This window comes from Engraulis encrasicolus, chromosome 4, assembly GCF_034702125.1.
Source record: "Engraulis encrasicolus isolate BLACKSEA-1 chromosome 4, IST_EnEncr_1.0, whole genome shotgun sequence".
NCBI lineage: Eukaryota > Metazoa > Chordata > Actinopteri > Clupeiformes > Engraulidae > Engraulis > Engraulis encrasicolus.
Window position 1 is genome coordinate 48,291,869 of NC_085860.1, and position 26,598 is coordinate 48,318,466.

At 42.0% G+C, this 26,598-nt stretch overlaps 2 protein-coding genes across 2 annotated transcripts; both read right to left on the bottom strand.

The window, feature by feature from the left end:
- Nucleotides 1–3,069: 3,069 nt before the first annotated feature.
- On the bottom strand, nt 3,070–7,334 carry isg20 (interferon stimulated exonuclease gene). The gene is made up of 4 exons (XM_063196235.1): nt 7,218–7,334; nt 5,593–6,199; nt 4,924–5,124; nt 3,070–4,060 (listed from the first exon to the last, which is right to left on the bottom strand). The coding sequence occupies exons 2-4, from the start codon at nt 6,175–6,177 to the stop codon at nt 3,830–3,832; spliced, it is 1,017 nt and encodes a 338-aa protein (XP_063052305.1). The 5' UTR covers nt 6,178–6,199; nt 7,218–7,334; the 3' UTR covers nt 3,070–3,829.
- Nucleotides 7,335–9,124: 1,790 nt separating this feature from the next.
- Nucleotides 9,125–24,886, bottom strand: pdia3 (protein disulfide isomerase family A, member 3). Its single transcript, XM_063197599.1, has 13 exons — nt 24,581–24,886; nt 23,479–23,557; nt 23,247–23,364; nt 19,643–19,750; nt 19,228–19,357; nt 17,793–17,909; nt 16,865–16,990; nt 16,141–16,320; nt 15,576–15,684; nt 12,487–12,615; nt 10,318–10,397; nt 9,868–9,925; nt 9,125–9,708 (listed from the first exon to the last, which is right to left on the bottom strand). The coding sequence occupies exons 1-13, from the start codon at nt 24,712–24,714 to the stop codon at nt 9,592–9,594; spliced, it is 1,485 nt and encodes a 494-aa protein (XP_063053669.1). The 5' UTR covers nt 24,715–24,886; the 3' UTR covers nt 9,125–9,591.
- Nucleotides 24,887–26,598: the final 1,712 nt, after the last annotated feature.

Consider the following 26,598-nt stretch of genomic DNA (forward strand, 5'->3'; position numbering starts at 1 on the left):
ATTATTATTTGTATGTATATTTGTATGTTGCAAAACAAAAAAGCAGATAAATATAACTTCATTGCCATATACCGAACTTTAAGAGTATGGAATGCTTTAGTTACCATCATGTTGACAGTATAACTTCAAATGTAAGAGTTGCAGAGAAAAATACAGTTATTATTTTTTAAATCATGAACTTTTTGTCATCTGCAAAATTTCTGTTGAAAGGAATAGTACAGTGATACACCATTGTACGCACCAACCTGAGGTTGATTAACCCCTTTGTGAAGAGCCTCTGATATTATCTTATTTTCACCAAAATGGTAATGGCAAAGTCTTAATCTGTTACCTAAGGATCTCGTTAATGTCATAGCAATGTTGTTATGATGTAGTTAAGTGTTTTCAGCAGAGTAGACAGGCCCACCCACCGACAGGCCCATCTTTCCAAAGAGGCAACGGGAAACTCCTCATAAACTACTCATGAAGTTCTACAGACACCCAGCATATTCATGTGTAGCAGTAACTCTATGGGACTTTCCCACATATACAATAACAGCCGTCTGCCATACTGACGTCACCCCCACACGTTTTTAACTCAAAGATTGGAAAGGAATAATCTTTTCTAAATCAGTCTTTAGCCTCTCAGTGTTGGATCGGCCACACAATGCTGGGCTCTGTGCTTCCCCAGTCAGCTAAAACCTCTCTGGTGGTCAAGAAATTCACCAATAACACGGACGCTAATAATCCCCCTATGCTGAAATCAACACAGTACATGGCCTCAGTGTTGTTGTAATGAGACATACAGTAGGGTTCGGTCATTTCCTGTCGCTACTGTACAGGCAAAAGAGTTACCTATAGCTGATGGATGGGCTAAAAAGAGTTGTGCCATTGGCATGATTGTTTGACTGTGCCATGGCTAGCAGGCTTTGCGTGACATGCCAGGCAGTACCCCACTACTGAATTGTGGATGGCAGGTCCAGACCTCAGCTGTCTGCTTATGGGAACCATGTTAGTCATTTAGTACATCAACATCCCTCCTGCGGTGGCTTCCTCCAGCCTGTGGCCTTCTGCCTCAAGGGTCTTGACATCGCCAAGCACTTCAAGTCAACAAAAAGTAAGAGGACAAGGGCAGAGGAGGGAGGCGAGATGCCGTAGAAGGTGGCCTGCACATGGAGCGTCATTCCTCCATCCTGGTATGAGTTACTTCTAATTAGAGATTACTACTCCATGGGAGGAGGGGCGAGAACAGAGTATACAACAAATTATGGACATGAGGACAGATAAATCATTTATTATTTGTGTTGCTTCTGTTGTATAAGTAGGCTATTTATTGATATTCCATCTGCGAGGCTGCAAGTCACACTACCTTGGCCTGACAAAAGTCTCAATGGGAGTACTGGGTCACTTGCGGACACATAAGGAGTCTTAATTGTGTTGGGACTTAGTCTTTCCTCATCTAACCCTTCATTAATCTACTGTACACAGGCGAAGGGGTGGGGGATTTAAGAACAGGCCTAACAATCAGGGGCTGTGGTTGGTCTCTTGCACAATTGCATTTGTCCCTGTCTTTGCACAGGGCGCCCGTTTGTCTTAGTTGATCCGAGGTCTGATCCAACAACAGTCCAGTGTATCAATAAACTTGTAGGGAGTTTCGTCACACTATGAACAAAGGATTATATGCTGTAAATAGACACTTTGATCACCCAAATAGATTTCCTGAACCCGCCCGACTCATAATTATTTACTTCTTTTTCAGCTTTTCAATCATTATGGTAAAATTGTAGTTCCCGTTATCTACCTTTGACTCAGTAACATATGAGTATGCCATAGGAGACACTCAAGGAAAACATGGACACCAACTATCGATGTTTCTTCAGTTCATCTTTCCCATCTTTGTAGCTCTTTGAGTGCCATGGACTTGAAAACGAGTCTTTTCAGAATGTATGGCACAGTGCCAAAGACTTGATATCAAGTCAATTGTGTTTTTTTTATGGAGGATGGGGCCTAACACATTGATCTGGTATGTTTGTTGTTCACATGGACAAATAACTCAATTTTTTATGGCTCTTGAAAAATCACTCAACCGTTAAAAAAAGCCTGGCAACCCCCCGGTCTGAATTTGAAAATGGCTGGCACTCAATGAGTTACAGTAAAGGTGCACTGTGTAGGATGGTTGTCAGAGTAAGTATTGTAACTATGCTGCTCATTGAAACTGTGCTGTCTACTGCCAAATTTGATCTTTTCATGAATATTTACTATATAATAAACTAATATTTACTAGTATGAGACCATCCCCCTTTTCATGTATGAAAAGCGCAATTTTCCCAGTCATAATGAATACTTAAAATTTGATGATGGTGGTCAGTATTCATGAAAAAAGATAACATTTGTGAATGGGCAGCATGACTTCTGGAAATAAATTACTACAAATATTACCCAGTGCACCTTTAATGTCGAAGAAGAATCATTGTTTGACTTCTGCCTGTCTGTACTCGTTCTTCCCTTTCCTATTAACACAAGTTTTAACTGAAAAGTAACTGAACGGACCAAATGGCAAGTCTTTTTTTGTATATGGTTTATTCATAAATATCCCCAGAGGAAACCTTACAATGTTTAAATAGCATGTGAACAAAATGTTATACATTAACATTAGTTGCCATTATCACATAACAAATGGTATTTTCAGTGTCTTTCCCATCAAAGAGATATGGTAAGTGTGCATACTCATTTATGATTTGAAGAGTTTATTTGCAAAACGCTGTATCCACCATTTTTGACTTTTGCATTTTATTACTGAAAATGACTATTCAGAGGTCCTACCACCTATGTGTGAATTCTGCCATTCAAATATTTTTATAACATACTTTTCAACCTACTATATATCCCGCACACTGTCCATTCCACCAACAAACTTTAATACAACGTTGACCGAAACTTTGTATGGTGGAATGGACAGTATGCAGGATTTCTTTGCTCTTGACTGACAACCCCGCTGGGATAACATCCTACGCACCTGCCCAACTACAGAGGTGTGCAAAAGCGTCTTTGTTGAACAACCTACTATATATAAAATGCATTTTGCAATGCAATGCAATAGAATGCCCACTACAAAAATGTCAATTTCCCAACATTCTACAAAATGGAGATACACCGTTTTGCAAATAAACTCTTCATTTGCACATTTAGTCCACAGTATGGACATAACCAAGTGTTTGGTACATAATCACTTATGTTTCCCTCAATTTTAACACTTCACTTCTAAAAAAACTCAAGTATCAGTTATAGTATTATTTGTGTGCGCTGGGCCACAAGTAGAGGTCATTTCTTTCATTCATCTACAGGGTTGGTGGAAATAGAGAATACTTCCAACATGTGTTAATCCATTGGTTTTCCAAGTACGCATCACAGAAAATGTGCGGTGAAACGCCACATAAAGTTAGAGGTTGGACGGCCACATCACTGAATTTTGTGCGTGCTTAACTTTCATCCATAACATCATCCAGAACTGCAAATTGGTTTAAGGTCTTATCACCTGTAACACCCATTACACAGAACACTGGCCTTATAGGACACACATACACCAGCACCAAAAACACAAACAGATGAGTATGTTTGCTGAGTGTATGTGTGTGCTTGTATGTGTGTCTCAGACACACAGTGCCATCAGACATCTCATGTTTTAGCTCAGTGGCAGACGTGACAAAAACCTGGTTCAGAAGTAAAAGCCCTGCCACAGTTCCCTCCAACACGTAAGTAATTCGTTGACGTGTCTTGAGCACTCATTTACAATCAGCAGACTCAGAGCCAATTGAATCAAATTTGTGGCAGTGCTTTCAACGTCCTGAACTCAGGGTTGGCTACAGTCCATGTGATCGGGCCAGTACTGGTCGGACATGTATTTGCTGAGGGCCGCCTCTGGGTTGGGGGCGGGGGTCGGGGAGGGGAAGGGGAATGGTTGAGGCTGGGGGTCCTTGCTGTCAGCCTCGGCACACAGCTGCTCCCACCTCTGCTCCACCAGCTTGTAGAGGTCCAGAGCAGCCTGGGCGTCCTCCACCGAGCAGTGGCCAGCCTTTCCAACCTGACAGACACATAAGAGGAGACATAAGGCACAAGTCTTACTTACTGATCTGACAATACAATTAAACAGATCAGAGGTTCATTTTTTTAAAAGTGTTTTTAGAGCTTTTTATGTCTTCATTTGATAGTGACAGTGAAGAGATGACAGGAAATGGTAGAGACTAGAGAGAGACACATGATGGGAGGATCCGAAAATGGTCTCGGGTGGAAATAGAACCTGGGTCCCCAGTGTAACCGCCATTTGAGCCACGCCGAAGCCAGGTCTTGATTTTTAACCCTCTGCCCAATACGTTTGTTCGGATGGGAAAAAAGTAAAATGTTTCATCTTGTAACCTTTACAGACTACTGTAACATGCGATTACCTGGCTTTAGCTTTGATGCAAAAACCTTACGACCAGTTAAAAGAATTTGGGATACCGGTGTTCAACATGCAACACTGAAAGAAAGCAGGACCTAGAGAAGGACACATCATCACAAATTCTGACACTTGGCTACTGTGTGCCCAAGTACAAATCTTGACGTTCAAATGACGAAAGCCAACATTCAGTGTCCCTTTATCAGAGCATCACTGAGAGGCATACGACCACAAAAAAGGCAAACTACACATGATTAAACACCAACAGGTGGGTGGGAGGAGTGAATATGACAAGTGCTCTCCACACTCAAGTAGCTGACTGCACAGGATAACCTCGGGTTACAGTACACGAGGCACCCTGAACATGGTACAGTTAACACGCACTGCTCTCCTGGGGCGCCTGCCTGTTGGGCCGCCCAGTGCAACCGTACAGTTGTGTGAAAACATAATTTGTTTGTTTGTATGATGCTGTGTCACAATGACCATAATTAACTACATAGGCTTGATACCTGAATATGTCTACTGAGCAGTCTTTGGGATAGCGACTTCAGTGAGCACCCATGTGTAGAACCTTCGCCAACCAACAGCTTGAGGGCTCGTGATGACGAGGTGTCCCGGATCAGGTGGCGAGGATGAGAGAACTGCAAGGCCTTAAAGTCATTGTGAAGGGCATGGCCAATCACCACCTTGTCTTTCAGGACTGCAGCAATCTAAAAACGCAACAAGGAAAACAAAACAGACAAAGTGTTAATGATGAAGATGTAAAATGAAGATAACACATTGCCACACTTTTAATATTCATCTCGGCAACTGCCTACACACAACCATTTATTGTTGCTCTCACTCTCTCTCCACACATAGACACTGAGTGAGTTTTAATATGCGACCTTGCCTCCTCCACTTGCCTCCTCCACCACTTGCTTCTCGTCATGATGACATCACTGACAACAGCATTATATTTCAATATCTTGCAAAAGCTCAATTGTAAAGTCTTTTTCTCATTTGCAATTGGGATGGTGAATGAAAAACAGTCCCTCAAAAGTTGTTGTGGCGAGGCTGACAGCTGGTAAACTTTATCGTTTTCTCCACGGAGGAGGGGCCAGGAGGCGGGACGAGGAGACAAGCGCAAGTGGAGGAGGCAAGGTCGCGTATTAAGACGCACTCTGAGATACACACACCTGACTCCGGGCCTTTTTGAAAGGAACAGCATGGTTCAGGTGCTCCTTCCTAATGCCACTCCACTGCGTGCGGTAGTTAGTGACGGGTCGCTCCGGTCGGATGTACTGATCATACAGTACTTCACCATCATAGTTCAAAACACTACACCGTGCCAGCTCGCTGCGCCGACCCCCGGGGCCAGTGCCCACCATCTCACAGTCAACGGCCACAACTCTGGCGGAGCAGCCGGCAGCGACGCAGGGCGAGCAGCGGCCGCTGTTGGGTGGGCTCGCCTCCGAGGAGAAGCCACTGTCCACCTCCCAGTGCTCGCCCACGGATGGAACTCTCGACGTGGACCGGAGGTTGACAGACGTGTCAACATCTTCTTGGGTCCCAAGTCGTTCACGTTTCTTTTGTGAGCCATTCGCTTCGATTCCTTCGCCTGGCTCTTCCTTGGCCTTCCGCTTTCTGGTCTTCTTTTTCAGCTTATTGCTGACAGAAAAGGTAGCGCTACATCTGTATATCCGGGGCTGTTCGTTCAGTAGGTCCCAGGAGAAAAGCACAGATCCCCCTCCGAACGATATTTCTGAGGTTGACACATCCATCGTCTTGGTCAACAGGTTACATCTGTGGAATGACCAGAGAGACAGTTAATGATACATGTATTCACTGCTCAATATTGGCACCTGCCGACCGGCCAACAAATGGCCAGTAACAATTATAATCTCGCTAGACACTTTGGCAGGTAACTCATTCTTGCTGTCATATGTATCTCAATAGCAGCATATGTCCTGTTTTTGCACCATGTGTTATATTTAGGTTTAAGAAAGATCATGCAGACTCTATTTGTCTAATATACTGTATGTAGCTTCATCGAACACACTACGTTCATAGAGCTTCGATGCATCATGACAAAAAACATGTATAAAAACATTGCCAACAAAACTGTGCCCAGTGACTCTGAAAAACCAGTAGCCACTGTAGCCGGTGATCAGAAAGTGAGCAAGAAGTTAACAGTTAAGCCTTATGTTATATTTGTTTCTCACTCACGTGCAAATGTAGGTTTGGCTTTGAAATTGGTGGGGAAATTATTATGGCAAATTGACCAGGTTAGCTTGTTTCTTTTGTTGCTTTACATTGGTCAAAAAGTGGTGGGGATAAGCTTGGTTCGTCTCAAAAGTGCTATGGACATGTACCCCACCATCCAAACCTAAAATTACACCCATGCTCACGTGTATACTTTGATCTTGTACCACAGTCAACACCGACTGTCACGCGTCAGCTGGCGAGCTATTGTGAAACTGACAGCCCTCTGAATTCCACAACACATTATTTGACAGATTTATCAGTACACTGAGGTTGTAATATTAAACGTTATATCGATTATTCCTCTTCTAAACGTGACGTCGTAGGCACAAAGGCCATTTACGATAACGTGCGAGTGGCCTACCGATAACTTGGGCCTGTATTTGTGAATGCTAGCAGCTAACTGATATTTGCTAACGTTTGGAAAGTGACAGTGGTTCCCGCCATCACTCGGACTTGATGTCGGTGCATAATGTAAATACAAGGATGCCTGGTTTGTAAACAATGTAACGTATTCATATTTATGGGTAGCAAATAGTTTACAATGTTGCATTCTTACCTCTATCGACAGTCGACACGTGGACCCGGTAGGAGGTAGAGGCAGAAATGGAACATGTCTGGGCAAGTATGTGAAACGAGGACGGGGATTGGTCCGTTTCAATACATCGCTGCAAATAACAACGCGAAGACAACCACTAGGACAACCACTAGGGCAAGTTGATGCGTCACTTGACTTTAGAGACCAATCAAAACCGGCTGAGTAAAACAATAACGAGTGGGATCTTTTGAAATGTGCACTACTGCTGCCCCTCTGTGGTCACGACGACCACTTGAACTAGACATCAAAAAGTAAGCGCATACGACTTCTTTGCGAGCGTCGACGTTGCGCAACGGAGGTCAGCGAGAACTTGTTGTCACGATGTGGGTGTTATTAAATACAGCGCATTTAAAGTCGGCCACAAATATGAACGAGACGATGAGCTCGCACCGGTTTGCTCTACTAACACACCACGTGTGAGGAGTGGGGGACAGGCAGCGAGGAGGAGCTGAAGTGGGGACCTGTGCAAACTTGTGTAGAGGTGTGAGACAAGACCCATACACACACGTGAGTGAGTTGTTGACCAACCAGTTCATGGGCGCGTGACCTCGGAGGCAGTCCGCCGACGAGCGTTGAAGGGGATAAGCAACTGCAGAGGTTGCAAGATCTGACTGCAGCCGCATTCATCCCGCGATAGTTTTACACCATGTGACATGTCACCTCGTCAACGCAACGTCGACGAAATTTCGAAGTTTGACAGGAAATCTAGTCATGCAGCATTTTCCATCCAGGGTGCATTGCTGTCTAAATGCGCATTCATGCGTTGACACATATCGAATGCACCTAGTGTTGCGCTGAACATTGAAAGTGTTGCACTGAACATTGAAATGGCTACAGTTTTATTTGTGGGAAGTAAGCATTCAAACCATTCTACGGTAGTATAGAGGTTGTGCAGACACCTTATACTAGAAGTGAAATTAAGAACACACAGACAGATGGACATTATATTTGATAGATCAGTACTATGGCAGCTACCCATATCACATAGTTAATTCTTCCATTTGTATGTATGAAGTGACAAGAGTTGTCCTTTTGGTCCTCTACAGGCTTTTAGCCTCAAGACAATTTACCCAAGCAAAAGGACGCCTATGGCAGGAGCCATTTCTGTGGGGTTGGGAGGTCATATGGCCCACATTAGCTGCAGGTATTTAATCAAAACACTTTTTATCATGTAATAGGCAAAATGCATGACTGATTAGGTTTTCTGTATTTTACACTTGTTCAGACAAATGATTGTGCTTTAAATCTTGCAATAAGGGTAAATGATGTGACCTTTCCTAACATGCATTACGACTCTCACAAAAAGGTGTTCACCGCCAAAGGGTGGGTAGACCTTCAACACACACCATGAAGGACAGATTGGTTGCTGCTCCTAAGTTTGCAGTTCATGTTGATTTATACCAGTCTTTCTCAAAGTGGGGCGTGGAGGAATACCAGGGGGGGGCGTGTGACATCTGATTTTGGGTTTTCCCCCCAAGGAAATTATTTCCGGTCTCTCCAAGAAGCAATACATTTTAAGCCCATTATATTCTAAATTGTCATGAATTTGAATAACATAGGAAATGAACACACATCCCTCTTTGTTTTATCTCACTAGTCACCTTTTCTTTGATTCTGCGCAGCGATTGTAAAATTGGGGGGGGGGGGGGGGGGCTCGGAAGCATCCAAACCCTCCGAAGGGGGGAATGATGGGAAAAGTTTGAGAACCACTGACTTATACTAAACAGACGGAATCATCCAATATCTTCTAAAAATTAACAACATTTCATTCCAACCATTATAACACGCATGGAAAAATATTAACGTGGAGGACATGGAAAAGCATGCCCTTCCTCATGACTTATTTCTATCAAAGAACATGTTAAAAAAATGTTTAGTGGGGCTTTTATTTCACAATCCTTCCAAATGTACAAAAATGAGACAAAAGATACAAAATGAAAAAAGACAAACAAAAAGAAAAAAAAACCCAGAACAATTTACCTTCACCCCTCATTTTTTTTGTCAGAACAAAAAGCAACATGTGACTGGAAACTGGTCATATCACCAAAGTGCATTTTCTCCATGGTTCAGAGAAAAAGGGAAAGATAAATCTCGATCTCAAAATGCAGTCCACCTGTTTTGAAGACATTTTGTTTTTAAAAAGCATGGTTCAGCCCACAGCGCCATCAACACCACAGTCCACAGTGTTCCCAGCAGGTTTGGGGAGGGCAGACCACATGACTTGGAATCAGAGCATTCTGTCGTTCTTCTAGATATTTTTGGAATATAATTTAGTTCTCTCTGTGTGAGCGACTCTTCCCTCCTGAGTGCGGGCCGGCTGGCCGCTGCGTCTTCTTTAGAGCTCCGACTTCTTCTTCTTCTTTTTGGGTTTCTCCTCATCGTCCTGCACCACCACAGGGTTGGTGGCCTCCCTCTTCAGGTAGGAAATGAAATCGCTGACCTCACGACCTCCCTGCCAAAAACAAACATCAAAAACCATGTCATCAGGATGATCATTTAGAACACATAAGCCAGTCAAACACGAGTACATTTGCAAAAACAAACAGTGCATAAAAACATATGAACAGCTTTGAAGGTTTTAGTGTTATGGCTAGGTGAACTGAAAACCAACCTCATATTTCTTTGGACTTGTTTTCTGTCCAGCTGGTGCGAAAAAGAGTGTTGGGAATCTGGGGGGAAAAAAACAAACAAAGAACAACATGTATGAGTTCCAGGTACTGCTTCATTAATTTTGTTTAATAATTCCTATTAGTGAATTATTATTAGTGCCTTTTTATTATTTTTTTCTGTAGTTTTTTATTTTCCCTCCCTGACTATTACCTGTGTTGTACATGTCTTAAAATGTCCATATGGGCATTATGTGTATTTATGTAAGCTACTGGATACCTTAATTTCCCACCGGGGATCAATTAAGTGTAAAGAGAATAATATTATAAATTGTGTAGAGTAACTTATGTAACTTCAAGGGAGGCTTAAAATATCATTGTACTGTGTATAATGAAAAGAATGTTTTCTATTCTATTCTATTTTTAAGTTAAAAAAGAAGATTTTCTGTACTTACCCCCTGACATCATATGGTGAGGGCACATCATTTGCTGTTGCGTCCATCTTAGCAATGACGATGTTGGGATCATTGGCGAGCTAGAGGAAAAGAGGGAAAACATTAGTTACTGATGCACTGGTAAAAGAAAACTACTCTAGTGGTATATGATTAACCCAGGCCAGAGGACTCCCCCCAACATCTGAAGAAACACAGGTTATGCATACATTGACTGCAGTAGGCACAAACTTGGTGTCAAACTTTGTTTTCGCATATCCGTTAAAAAAAAACCCTGTGAATTTATGGTTTAGGGATTTCACAGCAGTTTCCTGCAGAATTTTTGATAGTCAAGGTGGTATTGGAGGAGATGGCCGGTATCAGACACATGACCACCATCATTGGAAAAGCCATTTTGTGCAGATTCATACACAATATAATATTTAAAAGCCTTAAAAAGTATACATTTTCTGGTGAAGTAACATCAGTGACATTCACAACATAAAATCTTGATCTTTTCAGGGGACCCAGTCAAGGCGGTAGGAGGCGTTTTTGTCAAAGTGACCACGATAACTATACATTGCTGGGGGAAACCCCGAGTTCTGTTTTCGCCTTGATAAAGAGTTACAGCAGGTTACACACTGGCTATGCAAACCAGGATGCCTTGATTATAATGTGTGAATAAGATAGCAACATGTCTCTGGGGTTCAGTGCCAACCCCGCCTACACTGCCCTCACTGGCAACATCTGCATATAGAGACACTAGGTGCGATCGAGTTCACGTCAACGCATACATGCGCATGTAGACAGCAATGCACCCTGGATGAAAATGCTGCATGACGGTTAGATTTCCTGTCAAACTTCGAAATTTCGTCGATGTTGCATTGACGAGGTGACATGTCACATGGTGTCAAACTATCGCGGGATGCATGCGACTGCAGTCAGATCTTGCAACCTCTGCAGTTGCTTATCCCCTTCAACGCTCGTCCGCGGACTGCCTCCGAGGTCACGCGCCCATGAACTGGTTGGTCAACAACTCACTCACGTGTGTATATGGGTCTTGTCTCACACCTCTACACAAGTTTGCGCAGGTCCCCACTTCAGCTCCTCCTCACTGCCTGTCCCCCCACTCCTCACACGTGGTGTCTTAGTAGAGCAAACCGGTGCGAGCTCATCGTCTCGTTCATATTTAGTAGAGCAAACCGGTGCGACCTCATAGTCTCGTTCATATTTGTGGCCGACTGTAAATGCACTGTATTTAATAACACCCACATCGTGACAACAAGTTCTCGCTCACGTGCCTTTCGCAACATCGACGCTCGCAACAAACTCGTACGCGCCTAGTGATACATTTGTCCACTGATATCTTAAGCATATTATACTCATCCAGTATCTGTGAAACCTCATGCGAATTCATTGAGATGTCCTATGAGAGCAGACAGCTAGGCACCTCAGTTTTCCAAGTGCCAATGACACAATTTCCTTCAAAAGAGTTGGCACCACCTCTGTACTTGCACACTACATGTGACGGTTAATCCTGTACCAAAAATGGCACTTCCATCATGAATAGTATCCAGTGATGCAATCAATCGGAGCACAAGTGGAAAATAATATTCATTTTCCACAATTAAGGGAAAAAGTGGAAAATTTGATTTGTTTTCCTCAATCAGCAACTTGTTAAAGACATTAGCCAATTGTTACTTACAAGTCACTCTACAGTAAGGTCACAGTAGTGCTGCATGCCACCAATTGATAGTAGACCGTCAAAGGTAGGGCAGGATGTGACCCATAGCTGTGTAAAAGCTAGGAACTCTATTCATGATCACACTCATTCCAACATGGTGCTTGTCATATCAGTTAGTGTAGTCAGTGGCCTGACTTCTTACTGCTTTGGATGTATAAGGTGGGATCGCACACATGCATGTGTCAAGGTTTGACAGCAGGTGTGTCTTGACAGAGGTGGGGATCATCACGGATCACGAAGGACCAGCATGGAGAAAGCACTGGGTGATCCATCAAAAGTTGGACATTTTTTTTTTACTTTTTATTCAGCGTATCACAACTGAGCCACAATTTGGTGTAGAAGCTAGTGAGGTCTGAAGTCTGAAGCTAGTGAAGCTGACACATGCATGTGTGCGACCAAGGCAATAGACTTAAGTTTGTTTGTTCGTTTTGTTTTTTTCACTGACTTACCTTTTCTCCCAACTCATTGAACTTGGGCTCCAGGCTCTTGCAGTGGCCGCACCACGGTGCGTAGAACTCAATCAGAACATCCTTGCTGTCGTCGTTGACAATGGAGTCAAAGTTCTCAGCAACAACAACCTGTGAAATGGAGAAGATGGTAGAATTACACTTTAAAAATTAACGTACTGTATGAACACATACATAAACCATACAAATCACCAAGTCTAAATAACCCTGCATTACAGAGCACTTCACTGTATACACATCTCCTTAGGATTGAATGAGTCACTGTATACACCAAAAAGGTTCATATAGCAAGCAGTCATCAAGACCTGCAGTCTGACACGGTGTATTGATGGAACAATGCTATGCACAACTTGCCTGGTTAACACCAGACCTAATCACAAGTGAGAAGTGTCTTTCAGATCGAAACGATTGTGTAGAACTAAAGGCAGTATGGGAGTTCCCAGGCTAATGCACAACAAACGTTTCCCATAATTAGAACATTCTGTGCCAAGGCACCACACAATGGGTCTCATTATCCAACCTCCCCACCTTGCCGTGTGCTTGTGGCCTCGAGATGCGAAGCAATGCGCCATTAATACGTTTTATTCAATATTTCACAAAAGCTCAACTTAAAAAGGTGCACCGTGTAAGACTGTGGCCAGAGTAGGTATTGCAACTATGCTGCTCATTGAAACTGTGCTCCTATTGCCAAATTTGATCTTTGCATGAATAATAATAAACCAATCCTCTGAGGACTCAGAGGAAGGCGCAGGTGCGCCGAAACGTCAGTCATTTTGTGCACCAAATAATAAAAACCCTCTAAAAAAGTTGCTGAGTGCTCCAGTCATCCCTGGGTCTAGTCACTGTGAAGTAGCCCAGCTTGTCTTGATACTGCCGTCCTCGACGGTGAGCACCCCCAAGGCTGAAGCGCAGACATCCCCTCTTCGAATAATAAACCAATATTTACTCGTATGACAACGGACAGTAAGTTTTGCAGCTAAAAATGTCCATTTCTGGAAATTCAAAATGGCGGACCATGGAAAAGATCTCCCTTTTCATGTATGCAAAATGCAATTTTCCCAGTCATAATGAAGAATTAGACATTAATGATGGTGGCAAGCATTTGTTAAAAAGGTAACATTTGTGATGGACAGCGTGAATTCTGGATATTAACTACTAAAAATATTATACGGTGCAACTTTAAAAAGGTCGTTTTTTTATTTGCAAGACTGCGATGTTGAATTGGGAGAAGTCCACCAAAAGTTCTTATGAATTGCCAACCAAGGCTGATGGCCAGAAAACTTTACCCGTTTTCTCCACAGAGATGGTATGTCAGAGAAACACGAGGACACAAGCACAATGAAGGAAGGTTCGATAATGAGATGGATTCAATGCCATCTCTGCACAACCATGCTTTAATGCAGCGTTTCTCAAGGGGGGCTCTACAGGCCTCCCAGGGGGCATTGAGGGGCCCTAGGGAGGGCATTGAGAAGGATACAGCCGAGAGGAGGCACTGTTTGTCGTTGGGGACATTAGTCCATTCGTTTTTTTTATACCAAGGGGGGCGTTGGCAGGCTTATAATGAAGTCAAGGGGCGTTGGCAGGCTTATAATGAAGTCAAGGGGCGTTGGCAGGCTTATAATGAAGTCAAGGGGCGTTGGTAGGCTTAAGGGCAGGTTATGCCCTTTTTTCAGCCTGTCGCCTACAAGTCAACGCAGTTAGTGTTGATTTTTGCTCCATTCTAGGGCTGCGCTATCCGTATCTGTTGCAGCAGTAGGGGCAACAAGATGATTGTTCAAACTGCCTTCAGTACAAGGAGTAAACTAAACGTGTCTGTTGCTTTGTAGCTACACAGACTCGATGACAATGAAAATGAAACATTTAATAAACGTCACATGCATTTTTGATCGCACTAGCAGCCGCAGTAGTTTGGAACAAGGAAGTGGCTCATTGTGGAGAATAGGTCGCATGAAGCGGAAGTTTCCTCCTTGTCTTTGGTTCATGTAAATAAATTCCAAGTATTGGCAGAGGACGCGCTCAACTTCTTGGAAAACCGAAAGTCTTTGGGTGCGAGATAAAAAGCGTCAACTTAAGGAAGAAGAAATCCGCACTCACAAACTGCGTCTCATTATTTATTTATATTACCACCATGTCCAAAAAGCAAATCTTCTTCGTCATGTAAATAAATTAAACTACAAAACACGGGCAACTTATTTAATGAAAATCTCACAGTCTGTAGACCGGTGAAGGTTAGAACAAGGAAGTAGCAGCTTGTTGTGAAGCGAACACTCTGCTCTGGTCGAGAGGACCAATCACAGTGGCTCCTGCTGCTGTTAACTGCGTAACTGTCTGCAGGCAGTCACATTTTCAGGGGTGGGGGAGACCTGCGTGGCTGTCTGCATCATCGCGCAGACACGTTTGTTTCGGAGAATAAATCAGGCTTTAGGATAAGGGCCAAGGGCCGCTTGTTCAAAAATGGCTTTAATGGATCACCTAGGTCCTAGGATGTTAGAATAGGGTTCCTCCTCATGCCTTCCTGAAAATCCACCACACGGTCATAAAATGTATATGTAAATCTTGGGATGTCGAGAATTTAAGACAAGCAAAGGATAGGAGAACAGGTATAGCAAGTGTGGTTTAGTCCCCACAGAGAGCATAGGCATTTGAGAAGGTATTCATTAACCCACTAATGAATCATTTAAGCATCAGCTGACCTGTTAAGGTGATCAATTAAATTAAATCATTGCCTGTTAAAATTTCAAATCTGCCGTATCAGACATGGGGCACCTAAGTCACGCCCTCTACTTCCTGGTTCATGGGGCAGAGGGAGTCGAATAAATAATTACTGGGCTTGAAATGAGTGGTTTTTCGACAACAATCCAAACCTTGGACCTCCACTTATGCACCACAAGTCCACCACGACTCGCCTTGTTCACTTCTATTCATTTTTTTGCAACTGTCTGCCCCATGAACCAGGAAGTATAGGGCGTGACTTAGGCGCCCCATTGCTGGAGCCATGCACACCATATGCAATACACAGAGCAATAATCACATCAAAAAAATGTAAGAAAAAGATCAACTTGTCGCCTGACCTTGACTGGCCCATCGTTGTTTTCAGGAATAGGCTCAGACTTCAGGTAGCGCTTCAGCTTCCCATCAAAGTAGTCAGAGAGGAAACGCTCCAGTGCCTTGCCATCACGCCTGCAAGGGAGGGAAGAAGGGAACTTAGATTTTTTTCTTTTTTAAATGGTAGTGCCAGTAGCTCAAAATAATAAAGTTCAATGTTTTTGAAAAGTCTTGTATGCCTCAAGCAAAAAAAAAAAAGTGTCTATGATCATCAGAACATTTCAGTTCATTGTTATTATGACCATTGTGTCGAGCAATGGCTAAAATGTAGCTCACTGTCACACACAGGATTTCAGCCGCCATGCCTGATGACTCAACTGTGCAGATTAAGTATTTTGTTAAAACCACTTCCTTCCTGCCAAACCATGATGTAGAAAGTACTTCACAGGGCAACTAAGCTTAAACTTCCATTCTCATACCACACAAGTACTGTTCATCTTCAATCAAGGTGACTTGTACTGTGGTTTACCATACAGTTAATTAACATGATTACACACGAACACACACAGATAATGAAGAAATGGTTCTTACGAGAACTCCTCCTGCATGACGTATTTGTCTCCTTTGGATGTGCGGATACCGACGACTGGGATCTCCCCGGAGGCGTCCAGGCCCATCTCAGAGATGTCATGGCCGAAGATCATCTTACTGGCCACAGCATAGTTCAACTGCTTGCCCTGATCAACGAATCCTTTGGCTACCTTCATCACCCTGAAGAAAGCAATCATAAGAAAAATCGATGGAAAAAAATGGTATTACTATGGACAAGGAGCCTTCTTTAATTGTATGAAGATAGATGAGATACAACATGCAGTGAAATCGCAGACAATTGACTGGAAACTTGCAAAGACTCTATATATATATATATATATATATATATATATATATATATATATATATATATATATATATATATATATATATATATATATACACACACACACACACACACACACACACATCACAATATAGCACAATTACATACGTTTTCAGTTATTCTCTTTATTTTTTCATGTCGCAAAACAACCTCTCTTATCTTTACAGTTACATGAACTTATAGTGTGTATTGTGACAACATGAAACGTAATTAAATGATATTCAATTGTATAAAATTGATAAAAATTACTATCACGATATAAACGATATAGGAGAACGGTCACGATATACGCTTTTATATCACGATAACGATATATATCGTCATATTGCCCAGCCCTACTGGCAGGTCCCAGCAGAGTTGCAGGAAGGTCATGTTTACCTGTTCCTCCAGTAGTTGGAGCCCTTGGGGTTCTTCTCGTAGTCTACGTCATAGTAGGCCACCAGGAGGTCCTTCCCCCGCAGCAGATCCTTGTTGTCATCAGTCATGTGTGGGCACATTCCAAAGCTAAAATAATATATATTTAAAAAAAAGAATGACAATGAATGATGTGAATATGTAGAAATCATTTTGAGTTCTGTAGGTGGAAGCACCATGGTTTTTTGCTTTGCTTAGACATGAGGACTGACAAACAAAACTGTGTTATAACTTCAAGCACAGTAGAGGAGGCACATGTCCAAATTAAAGGGATTTGTCTCATTTTTTAGAAGGTGCAGCATTGTTGAAAGTGAACCAATCAATATTTGAGACTTGAAACCTTGAAAGAAATATTCCTACATTTAAACCTGATTTGTGATCTCTTTAATTTGCTTTCCAAGTGCAGAACAGATCTCACCTTGGCCACACAGTGGCCACCTACGACATGGCCTTCTACCCCCACACAACTTGCAGTATTTCAAACATATTTTTAAAAAATATTAAGCATGTTGCAAATAGCACCTCGGCTTTCAGCGAAACAAAGTGCACCAATAACACATAATGAAAAAAGCAAAAAGAAATCCTTGATTCCATAACAGAGCGACAACTTCAAAGTAATAAAAGTAGTGAACATTGCTTTATAGAAGCACTACACCAAACAATAGAAATGTCACGACACCAGCAAAGCTTTGTGTACTGTTGGAGTAGAGATGAGCATCAATCTGGGCAGGGATTGGAAATGAACCAACTGAAAATCCCACTCACAGTTCATACACACAAGGCATGCTGATTGTTTACACAGCAAATATCAATTTCAGGAGCAAAAGACACAACCAATCTTCCCAGCAATAACCATAGTAATGTGTGTGTGGGTGTGTTTGTGCAAACTTACACATTGTCCTGAATAAACTTCTTGATCTTGGCGTTGGTGAACTTCTCCTCGCTGAACTTGACGCTGGAATCCTCAAACTTGTTGGCTAGTTGTGGTGGACGGAAGAGGATGACACCCCTGCAAATAAGCGCAACAAAGAAGTGACAAGGTTAGAAAAGCACTAAATCTGCAAGATGGCTGCATATACAGCAGATCTAACGCAAGAGAGATCAAAAAAGAGGTGCCAATGGCCATTGTTTCTAGGTTATAGTTTCACAAGGGAGGTGGGGAAGGGTCCCCCTTTATGCAGACCTAAGGACTGTTCCTTTGAAATGGATGAGACCCATGGGTTGTTTTATACAAGAAATAGTCATTGTAACTTCCTGGGGTTGTTTAGGGTCTAGGCATAGTCTAGGCATACTTGGATCTATGATCAACTTGAAGGCCTTCTGTTTGAATTTTGAGGAAAAACTTAAAAAAAAAAAAAAAAAAAAGTCAAGCGGTACGCCACACACCCCTTTAGGCAGACCGGTACTTGTTCACTATTGGCACCCATAGCAACGCATTATGTTGGGGTATCTCCGTATATACAATCTCTGGTAACGCTTGACGTTAAAGTACAAAATATGGACACAAAGTCCCTCCTCCAGCTGCTTCCTCAAGGATGTCTCCATGAGGACGTGGCCTCAGGTGTGGCTCAAAGGGCTAAGGCACCATAATGTTACCCGGAGGACCCGGTGTTCGGTTAAGGCCAAGGGCACCTCCCCATCCACCCCATCTCCCCCTCTCTCACTCCTTTTCTGACCCACTCTTCACTGCACAAATAAAAGTGAGAAAAAAAAACTAAAAAAGGCAACCCCCCCTCCCAAAAAAAAAATTTTTTTTTTTTTTTAAAAAGGAAAGGACAAGAATGATGGCATGATGCCAGGAAAGGACATTTAGTCTCATGCTTCGGTGTGGCCCTCTTTACCCACTTAGATGGAGGAAATGACCGGAGAAGAGCATTCCAGCCAATGGTACTACTGAAAACTCTACTGAAGCCAATGGCCCTGTTCGTGATGCCATATGATGCAAAATTACAATACATTCTGCTTAGAAATTTCTAACCACAAAAGCAATGAAATTTTGCTGTGAAGTGAACATGTGCAAAGCATGCACCATCAGTGTTTCCCACAGAATATTAAGTCAAAGTGGTGGAGGGCAAGCCAGAATCAGAGACAAATGATTGTCCATCATCGCTGGGCAGACAAAGTTGTGCAGCTCTATATGAAATATGATGTGAAATCCCCAAATGTATACATTTTTGTGTGAAATTACATACTGTACACAACACAAAAAAACATTTTCTTTGCAGGGGAGCCCATCACCTTAGCAATAAAGTGCTGGGGGGAAACCCTGCACCATCATGAAGTGAAAGTGTTTGCAGGGTGATGTTGTGGTAAAAGCAGCTACTCACTCTCCCTCGATGTCGTGTTTCTTCAGCAACTCCTCGTTGTTGGTGTGTGCGAAGCGGTAGGACTCCCTCAGGGCGCTCGCAGACTTCAGGAACTCAGCCTGTGCTGCACTGCCAGCGTCAGCAAAGAAGCCTGGCCACAAAGACGCCGATATTTAATACACTCATTCTCACACACACACTTACTTGCTCTCTTAGCATCCCCCACCCTCCACACACACACACACACACACACACACACACACACACACACACACACACACACACACACACACACACACACACACACACACGCACGTTGCTGGGAGTCACATTTCTTGGGGCTCCGAAAAAATACAATAGGGTCAACACAATGAAACTTTAGCTTTTCTTGTGAGGGAGTTGGCTTTAAGTCTTTGTGTGTGCGCCTGGTTCTTACCCACAACACTTGCATCGCGATCCCCTATGTATTTGGCCAGTTCTTCAGGTGTCTTGACCTCCACGGATGCTGGGCCTGCCTGTTTCTTCAGGTGACTGACAATCCCGTCTGCAAATGGGGAGTGGCAAAACAGAGTTAGGGAAAAAAACAACAACACTTGGGTGATTCTCACGAAAATCAGATGTAAAACGGTTCACACTCCCAAATTTTAAAAAGTCTTTTGAAGGCAAATTTTCTTTTTGGAATGAAAGATTGAAGTCTAAAGTTGTTACAAACACACGTTTTAGTCATTTTATCACATTTTTTATCTATATTTAATGGAGTTTTTGTCTGCCTGAGCACAAGAAATTCTCATTACCGCAACACAAGTTCACATTAGAAAAATGTTTAAAAAGTTATGTTTTTGGCACTTTTTAACTGAATATTTGTAACAGTTATGTTAAGCTGTGTATTACAAACCAGGAATTATTGTATTTTAAGTTCAATATTTTATTCCAATTTTATGATTTGTCTCATTACCGCAACACACTTAATGATTTATAATCTGTCTTTTTAGGATATCTTACTGGAAAAATACTTTTATATATATTTTTTCTATGCAGGTGATATATGAAGCACCATAATTTATCTATATACCATTACAAACTTAAAGCAGTTTGTAGTATATCATTAATTTGCAAATAAACATGCGTTGCGGTAATGAGAATGATGTTTCGGAAATGAGATTCAATGTTTCGGAGATGAGAATTATTGTATAGGATTCCTATTCAACAGATAATATCTTTGTGAAATGTTTCCACAACAAGCAAATTGAGTATGAAATCTGTGAATATTCAACAATTAACACTTACCTATCACTGTAACTTTCATACGGCTCAGCCATATTAAACACAATATGGCATTAGGCCTTGAGCAATGGCCCAAAATTTTGGCCCTTGGTGCCATCTGGGGGGACAAATGCTATCTATGTTTTTTGGCAATATATATCCCCCATTACTAGAAAAAGCCTGATGGCAGTTATGGGGGTGGTAGCGAAAGGAGGGGTTGCAGCAAGGAGGGGGGAGTGTGGGGCCTGAGTCATTTTGAGGGCAAGGCAAGTTTATTTGTATAGCGCATTTCATACATAAGTGCAATTCAATGTGTTTCACAAACAAATAAAAGCAAAAAGAAAGAAAGAAAGAAGTTAGAGTCAATCAATAGTGAGTGCATTTTTCTGTACATCATCTGGAAGCTGGTTCCAAAGCTTTGCAGTGTAGGAGCTCTAAAGGCTACCTCACTTTGTTTTGACTTTTGGAATTACAGTTCCAGCAGCAAATTCTTCTCCGTTGACATTAGTGACCTGGACCTTGGTGCATACCACTGAAACATATCCAGTAGATACCCCTGTAGATGGGTCCAATTCCATTTACTGTTTTAAACAAGAAGCAATGCCTTAAAATCAATTATGTAGCTCACTGGGAGCCAATGGAGTGATCTCAAATGTGGAGTACTGTGGTTTTTTGTAAGAAACCTTTGCTGTCGCATTTTGGATTAGCTTCAATTGTTAGATGCTCTTTTTAGGGAGGCCTGTAAAAAGGCTATTGCAGTAATCAAACCTATTAAAATGAAGACATGTATTAGCACCTCCAGATCATGTTTTGACATAAGGCCTCTACATTTAAGAAATGTGTGTTTAGGTGGTAAAATGCAGACTTAGTCATGGCTTCCATGTGATTATTAAAGTTTAGGTTGCTGTCAATAAGGACACCAAGGTTTTTAACTGTATCCCTTGCTTTCAGGCCCCTTATTTTCCAGGAAAGTAGTAATCTTTATTCTCTCCTCCCTTTTCCCAAATATAATTGCTTCAGTTTTATCTGTGTTCAGCTGAAGGAAATTGTGAGACATCCAACTTTTAATTTGGTCAATGCAATGATAGAGTAGCCTCGCGCGCCATCCTACGTACTTCCACCAAGACACTTGGCTCCGCACTACGTCTGGTACCTGTCTTCTATGGAGCGATGCTGACCGGTAGGATTTTCGCCGGTGTTTTGACAAACGGTCCCACATTGTAATTTTATCCTACGGTAGGGTGTTCTGTCAGACATGTCTGTTGAACGGTCCTACATCGCCACAGATAGGCCTAGACGTCAGACATGTTTGTTCAACGTTTAACAAAGTTAAATCCTGTTTTTTCACAAAAATGTCCTTTCTGCTTCCTGCAATCGCGTCAGATCAAACAAAGTCCAGACCATGAATACGAAATGGAAATGGTAGTATTATGGGATGGTCAGGACCAGGCTAATGATAGAGCGATTTAAGAGGGCTGTAGTCATTTGGGGATATAGATAAGTACCGTTGAGTTATTCTTGAACATTTGTTCGAGTGGCATACAGATTGAAGAATAATGGTCTCAGAATGGATCCCTGGGGGACCCCACTGTTCAGAAACATCTGTGATGAGTCATGGCTTCTAATGGCAACAAGAGTAGTAAGGGGTGGCTGGGGTCGTCGGGGCTGTGTTGGGTTAGACACTGTAGAGGGGGTGCGGGGATAAATGTGTGAAAATGTTATGATATGTATCAAAATGAGCTGTTATTATACATTCACATCCTTTATAATATTTATTAATGCGCAATAAAATAATTTAATATAATGTAATAAAATGTTAAGTTACATCCTAAGATGTATAACGATTCCTCAATGCATTCTCAATGTACAATGTATTTTCAATGTATTCTCATCCACCGAAACATTGAATCTCACTACCGCAACATTGCGGTGTATGATAATGGTGTTGCGGAGGATGAGTGACCTTAACCTTTATCACAAGCTGTAGGAGCACCATGAAGGTCAGCTAAACTTTTCTCAGTTGTTTATGTTTAGACCATAATAGGGTATATGATAATAGAAAAATAAAAGCAGAAATATTTTTTTAAGACTTCATAATGTCACGTTGCGGTAATGAGAATTAAAAAGTTACATGGGTGCTATAAGAAGAAAGTTTTAACTTTTGTCTTGAGAGAGAAAAATATAGCTGCTTGCCTGGTAGACATCTTGAGTGTTACAGTCAATTCTGTCCCCATCCAACAAAAAGCATTGCAAATATTTGTTCCTTGTTGATTTTATCACTGATGCAAAGTTGTTGCGGAGAATGAGAAAGTTGGTGTTGGACACGTTTCTTTTTTTTATTATTTTCACTGTCTTAACCAACAGTCACCAAATACCCAATGTACTTTATTTGTGCCTATTTGTAGTATGTTATTTCCTGAAATGTATTCTTTTATATCTTTTTAATTTATAATATTTCCATCTTATACGGCACAATTTTAGTTGTGGACGCGTTGCGGTAATGAGAAATTTACCATTAAATGTGAAAAAATGACAAATTGAGTAATAGAAGTACCGATTTGGAATAATGAGCAATATAGTAAATAAAAAGGTGCTTTTATTGATATATTTTCTATTTTCATACAGTTAACTTTAATTATAAAAATGCTTTGTGATACCTTTTTCTCATGATTTCGTGAGAATCACCCACTTGAGATGGGTGGAAGCCAGCAGCTGATAATGCCAGATAAGGTAGCCAAGTGATAGCGGTCTAAACAGTCATGCTTTAACGAACATACCTGCTGAGCGAGGTCCATCATAAGCCCCAGACTCCTCTCCATCTCTGAAGATTTTGAGAGTTGGATATCCACTGACTCCATACTTGCTACAAACATTGGAGTTGATCGTACAGTCGACCTACATTAAAGAGACACAGTATGTTGAAGAGACACATTATGCCTGAATCACTAAACTTTGCTGTTATTGAATTTCAAAAAAAAAAAGAAAAGGAAAAAAGTGCAGTAGTATTACCTTTGCCAGTGCAACTTTTCCCTTCAAGCGGGTAGCAGCAGCCTCATACTCTGGTGCAAGACGCTTACAATGCCCACACCTGTGGAATCACAAGAAGTGGCAAAAGATGTAGTTAAAACTTAGCTACAGCCTTTGGCCAATGAACATCATTGTTTGCCAGACAGTGTGAGGCCAAGTGAAAAGTTAAAACTTAAACGACAGTTTCACAATATCAGTGAATGGAAAGAGGCCTTGCTCGGGTCAGTGGACAGCCAGTTAAACTTAAAGCTACGTAACATCTTCCTTGAGCCAATGAGAGGCGGACACCGAAACTCAAATGACAAATCAGAGGGTTACAGCGATTGGCGGCCGTGCCCACAAGTTGCCTGCTTCCTTAGCATGGTGGTTGCTGCAAATCATGACCAGCTAACTACTGGAAAGTTCGGAATATCAGTTTAGCCAATTTGTCAAATATCTTAAGAAATCCTTTATAGACAAAATTGCTAGAAGTTAAATGAATTATCTTCTGGCGCAGAAATCCGACAATGAAAACACGGCCACATTTAGGACGAGATGTATCCCATGTTAAACCAGCTAGCAATGACAGTACAAACTCGTGATGACCAGTTTTTGAGACATGATTAATGCCAAAGTCAAATAGGCACACCTTTCCAGCAATGCGATTAAAGCATATTAACACAAAAAGAGGATACAATCCTGATTAAATGAAACACCACTCACAAAACGCAGTAACAATGCAACAACACCTAACATCAATGCAATGTTAGCCATGCCCATGGTTAGCTACAAGCTAAAACTTCTATGACCTGCTAATTAATGTACAATACAATTAAAACGCTGGGATTTAATTCATTTAAAGCCCTTTCGGAAATCCGTTAACGTCCTGTTACACAAACAGCCTTCAGACTAACGTGACAGTGGTACAACAGCGACACTTGATTTAGCCAGAATTCCACAGGAAGATGCGCATGATCCATTCATGTAACGTTGTGCTTTGCGAGCCACCTGATTCAGTAATACCGCATAGCAGATGACAATGCTACATTACAGGAAGCAATGAGACAAGGCAAGACCCTACACCTGAATGAAGTAGTTAACTTACCACGGTGCGAAGAATTCAACCAAAATCAGATCATGGTCTCCGATTCTGCTGTCAAAGTCGTCATCTGAGAACTCAAGCACATCACTTGCCTGAGCAGCAACGGCGAGAAAAGCGGCGAATAACAGCTTCAGCATTGTTGAATGCAAATACGTCTCCAGTGCATATAACTGGGATTTGCCTCTTGCAGACACACACCTCAGAATGCACAACTACACTCACTTTTCAGGCCAAGCGTTGCAGGCAATAAAGAAAGAGAAACTCAGCGGCACGGATGTGCAAACCGGAGCTCCTCAAAGTAACTACAGTGTGGCATCTCACCATTGGATTTTCAGCAGCGTCATCGTCTTCCAATCAGCCAATCAGAGTGTGCAATCCATTTCCTTTCGGAAGCAGCAGGCAAGTTGAGCCTTTATTGTCATCATCAAGATAAATGTGGAATTAATCGAAATCTGATTTTGATAGCTTGAAATCACACTCCCTATATTTATGATAATTCATGGATTCTCAATATTGTAAGCTATTTTTTCAGTCTTCTTGTCCATGTTATGGTCAAATCAAAGATTCTTAGAAGACTAGGCCTACACTGACAACTGCAGCATTCCAACACAGCTGTTCTATTCATATTGGCTCAATTCAAATTGATGGTGGGCTCATTAGATGCCTCAGTGGGTGGGCTTAATTGAGATAATTCAGGTAGGCCTATCTTGGTTGGATAAGTAGGCCGCAGCTTGATTAAACAAACAAACAAACAAGCAAACAAATGCCATGCAAGGGAAAGATACTCGCCAGCTGCTGTGTCTCAGCATCGCCCCCAAAAGGGACAAGTTCATCAACATGGCACGCAGAGTCATCTCAAGAACTATTCATGCGTTCCACTCATGGACACGTGCAGCCACTGGAAGGAATCCTTCCTCACCATACCAGGGGTGAGTTTCTCAAAAGAGAAGTTAGCCTGTTAGCAACTTCGGTAGTTGCCAATGGGAAAATGCATTGAAAAGAACAAAGTAGCTAATGTAGTAAGCAACTTTGGTTTTGAGAAATTCACCCCTGGTCTGTAATAGGAGTAAGAGGACCAGAGTTACCAGGGGCCCATGCACTGTATGGGGAGCGGAATGAGGAGGCACTGACTGAGTATACAGAGTAGAATAAAATAGAATAAAATACTATAGACTAGAATAGGCTCATACTCATGCCCCCCCCCCCCTCACACACACACACACACGCGCACGCACGCACACACACACACACACACACACACACACACACACACACACACACACCAGCTGTTGTGTCCTGTACTTTTTGGCTTACAAAAAACCCCCAAAAAAACAGAAAGGAGTCATTTTGTACTTGGAAGTACTGTAAAAGACTGTGCCTCATGTCCGAGCCTAGTAAACTATATAAACTAAATATTTTTATTGTAAACTAAATATTTATCTGGCAGGTTGATCTAGCATCAGACCCACGTGGACATAATCATAGCCGGGCAATGAAATCTGTCCTCCAGTCACAGCACTGTGTATCAAGTCTCTGTTTGAATCTGTGCAGCGAGTCATTTGGGAGGCCTTAGAACGGCAACGACTCTACTGGTCTATTACATGCAGTTAAGCAGTTTGAATGCCAGACAATGGTTCCACTCACAGCCTTCTGCTTTGTCATTGCTGCAATTGCACAATTATTTCATGTCCTAGTCTGAATTACCACCTCATGGTAAGCGTCTTGCAGCAGGGCTGGGCTGGTGATCTGGCATACAGGGCATTTTCCAGGTGTGCCAATGATTTTTTTGTTTGTACTAACTTAGAGATCCACCCTCAATTTAGATGGGGGTAGCCCATAGGCTGGTCTTTAATATAGACTGTGGACTGAGCTAATCATAACATTGTAGAAAAGCAGAGGGTTGTTATGTGAAAGGGGTTGGTCTATGCCAAAATGCCCAGGCAGTGTTGTGATCCAGCCTTATTTTGTCATATGTGAATGTGCCCTCCCAGGGCGCGATATTTTTTTTCCTTGTACAAGGT

What these genes read in the sequence shown, in the direction of transcription:
- pdia3 (XM_063197599.1), bottom strand. Translation starts at nt 24,714, where the DNA reads ATGCTGAAGCTGTTATTCGCCGCTTTTCTCGCCGTTGCTGCTCAGGCA. An exon ending in GTCATGCAGGAGGAGTTCTC is followed by an intron (nt 15,685 to 16,140) that starts GTAAGAACCATT and finishes CCTCCCTTGCAG; the next exon opens with GCGTGATGGCAAGGCACTGG. An exon ending in ACAACGATGGGCCAGTCAAG is followed by an intron (nt 12,616 to 15,575) that starts GTCAGGCGACAA and finishes TCCATTTCACAG; the next exon opens with GTTGTTGTTGCTGAGAACTT.
- isg20 (XM_063196235.1), bottom strand. Translation starts at nt 6,177, where the DNA reads ATGGATGTGTCAACCTCAGAAATATCGTTCGGAGGGGGATCTGTGCTT. An exon ending in TCAAAAAGGCCCGGAGTCAG is followed by an intron (nt 5,125 to 5,592) that starts GTGTGTGTATCT and finishes TTGCGTTTTTAG; the next exon opens with ATTGCTGCAGTCCTGAAAGA. An exon ending in TGCTCAGTAGACATATTCAG is followed by an intron (nt 4,061 to 4,923) that starts GTATCAAGCCTA and finishes TGTGTCTGTCAG; the next exon opens with GTTGGAAAGGCTGGCCACTG.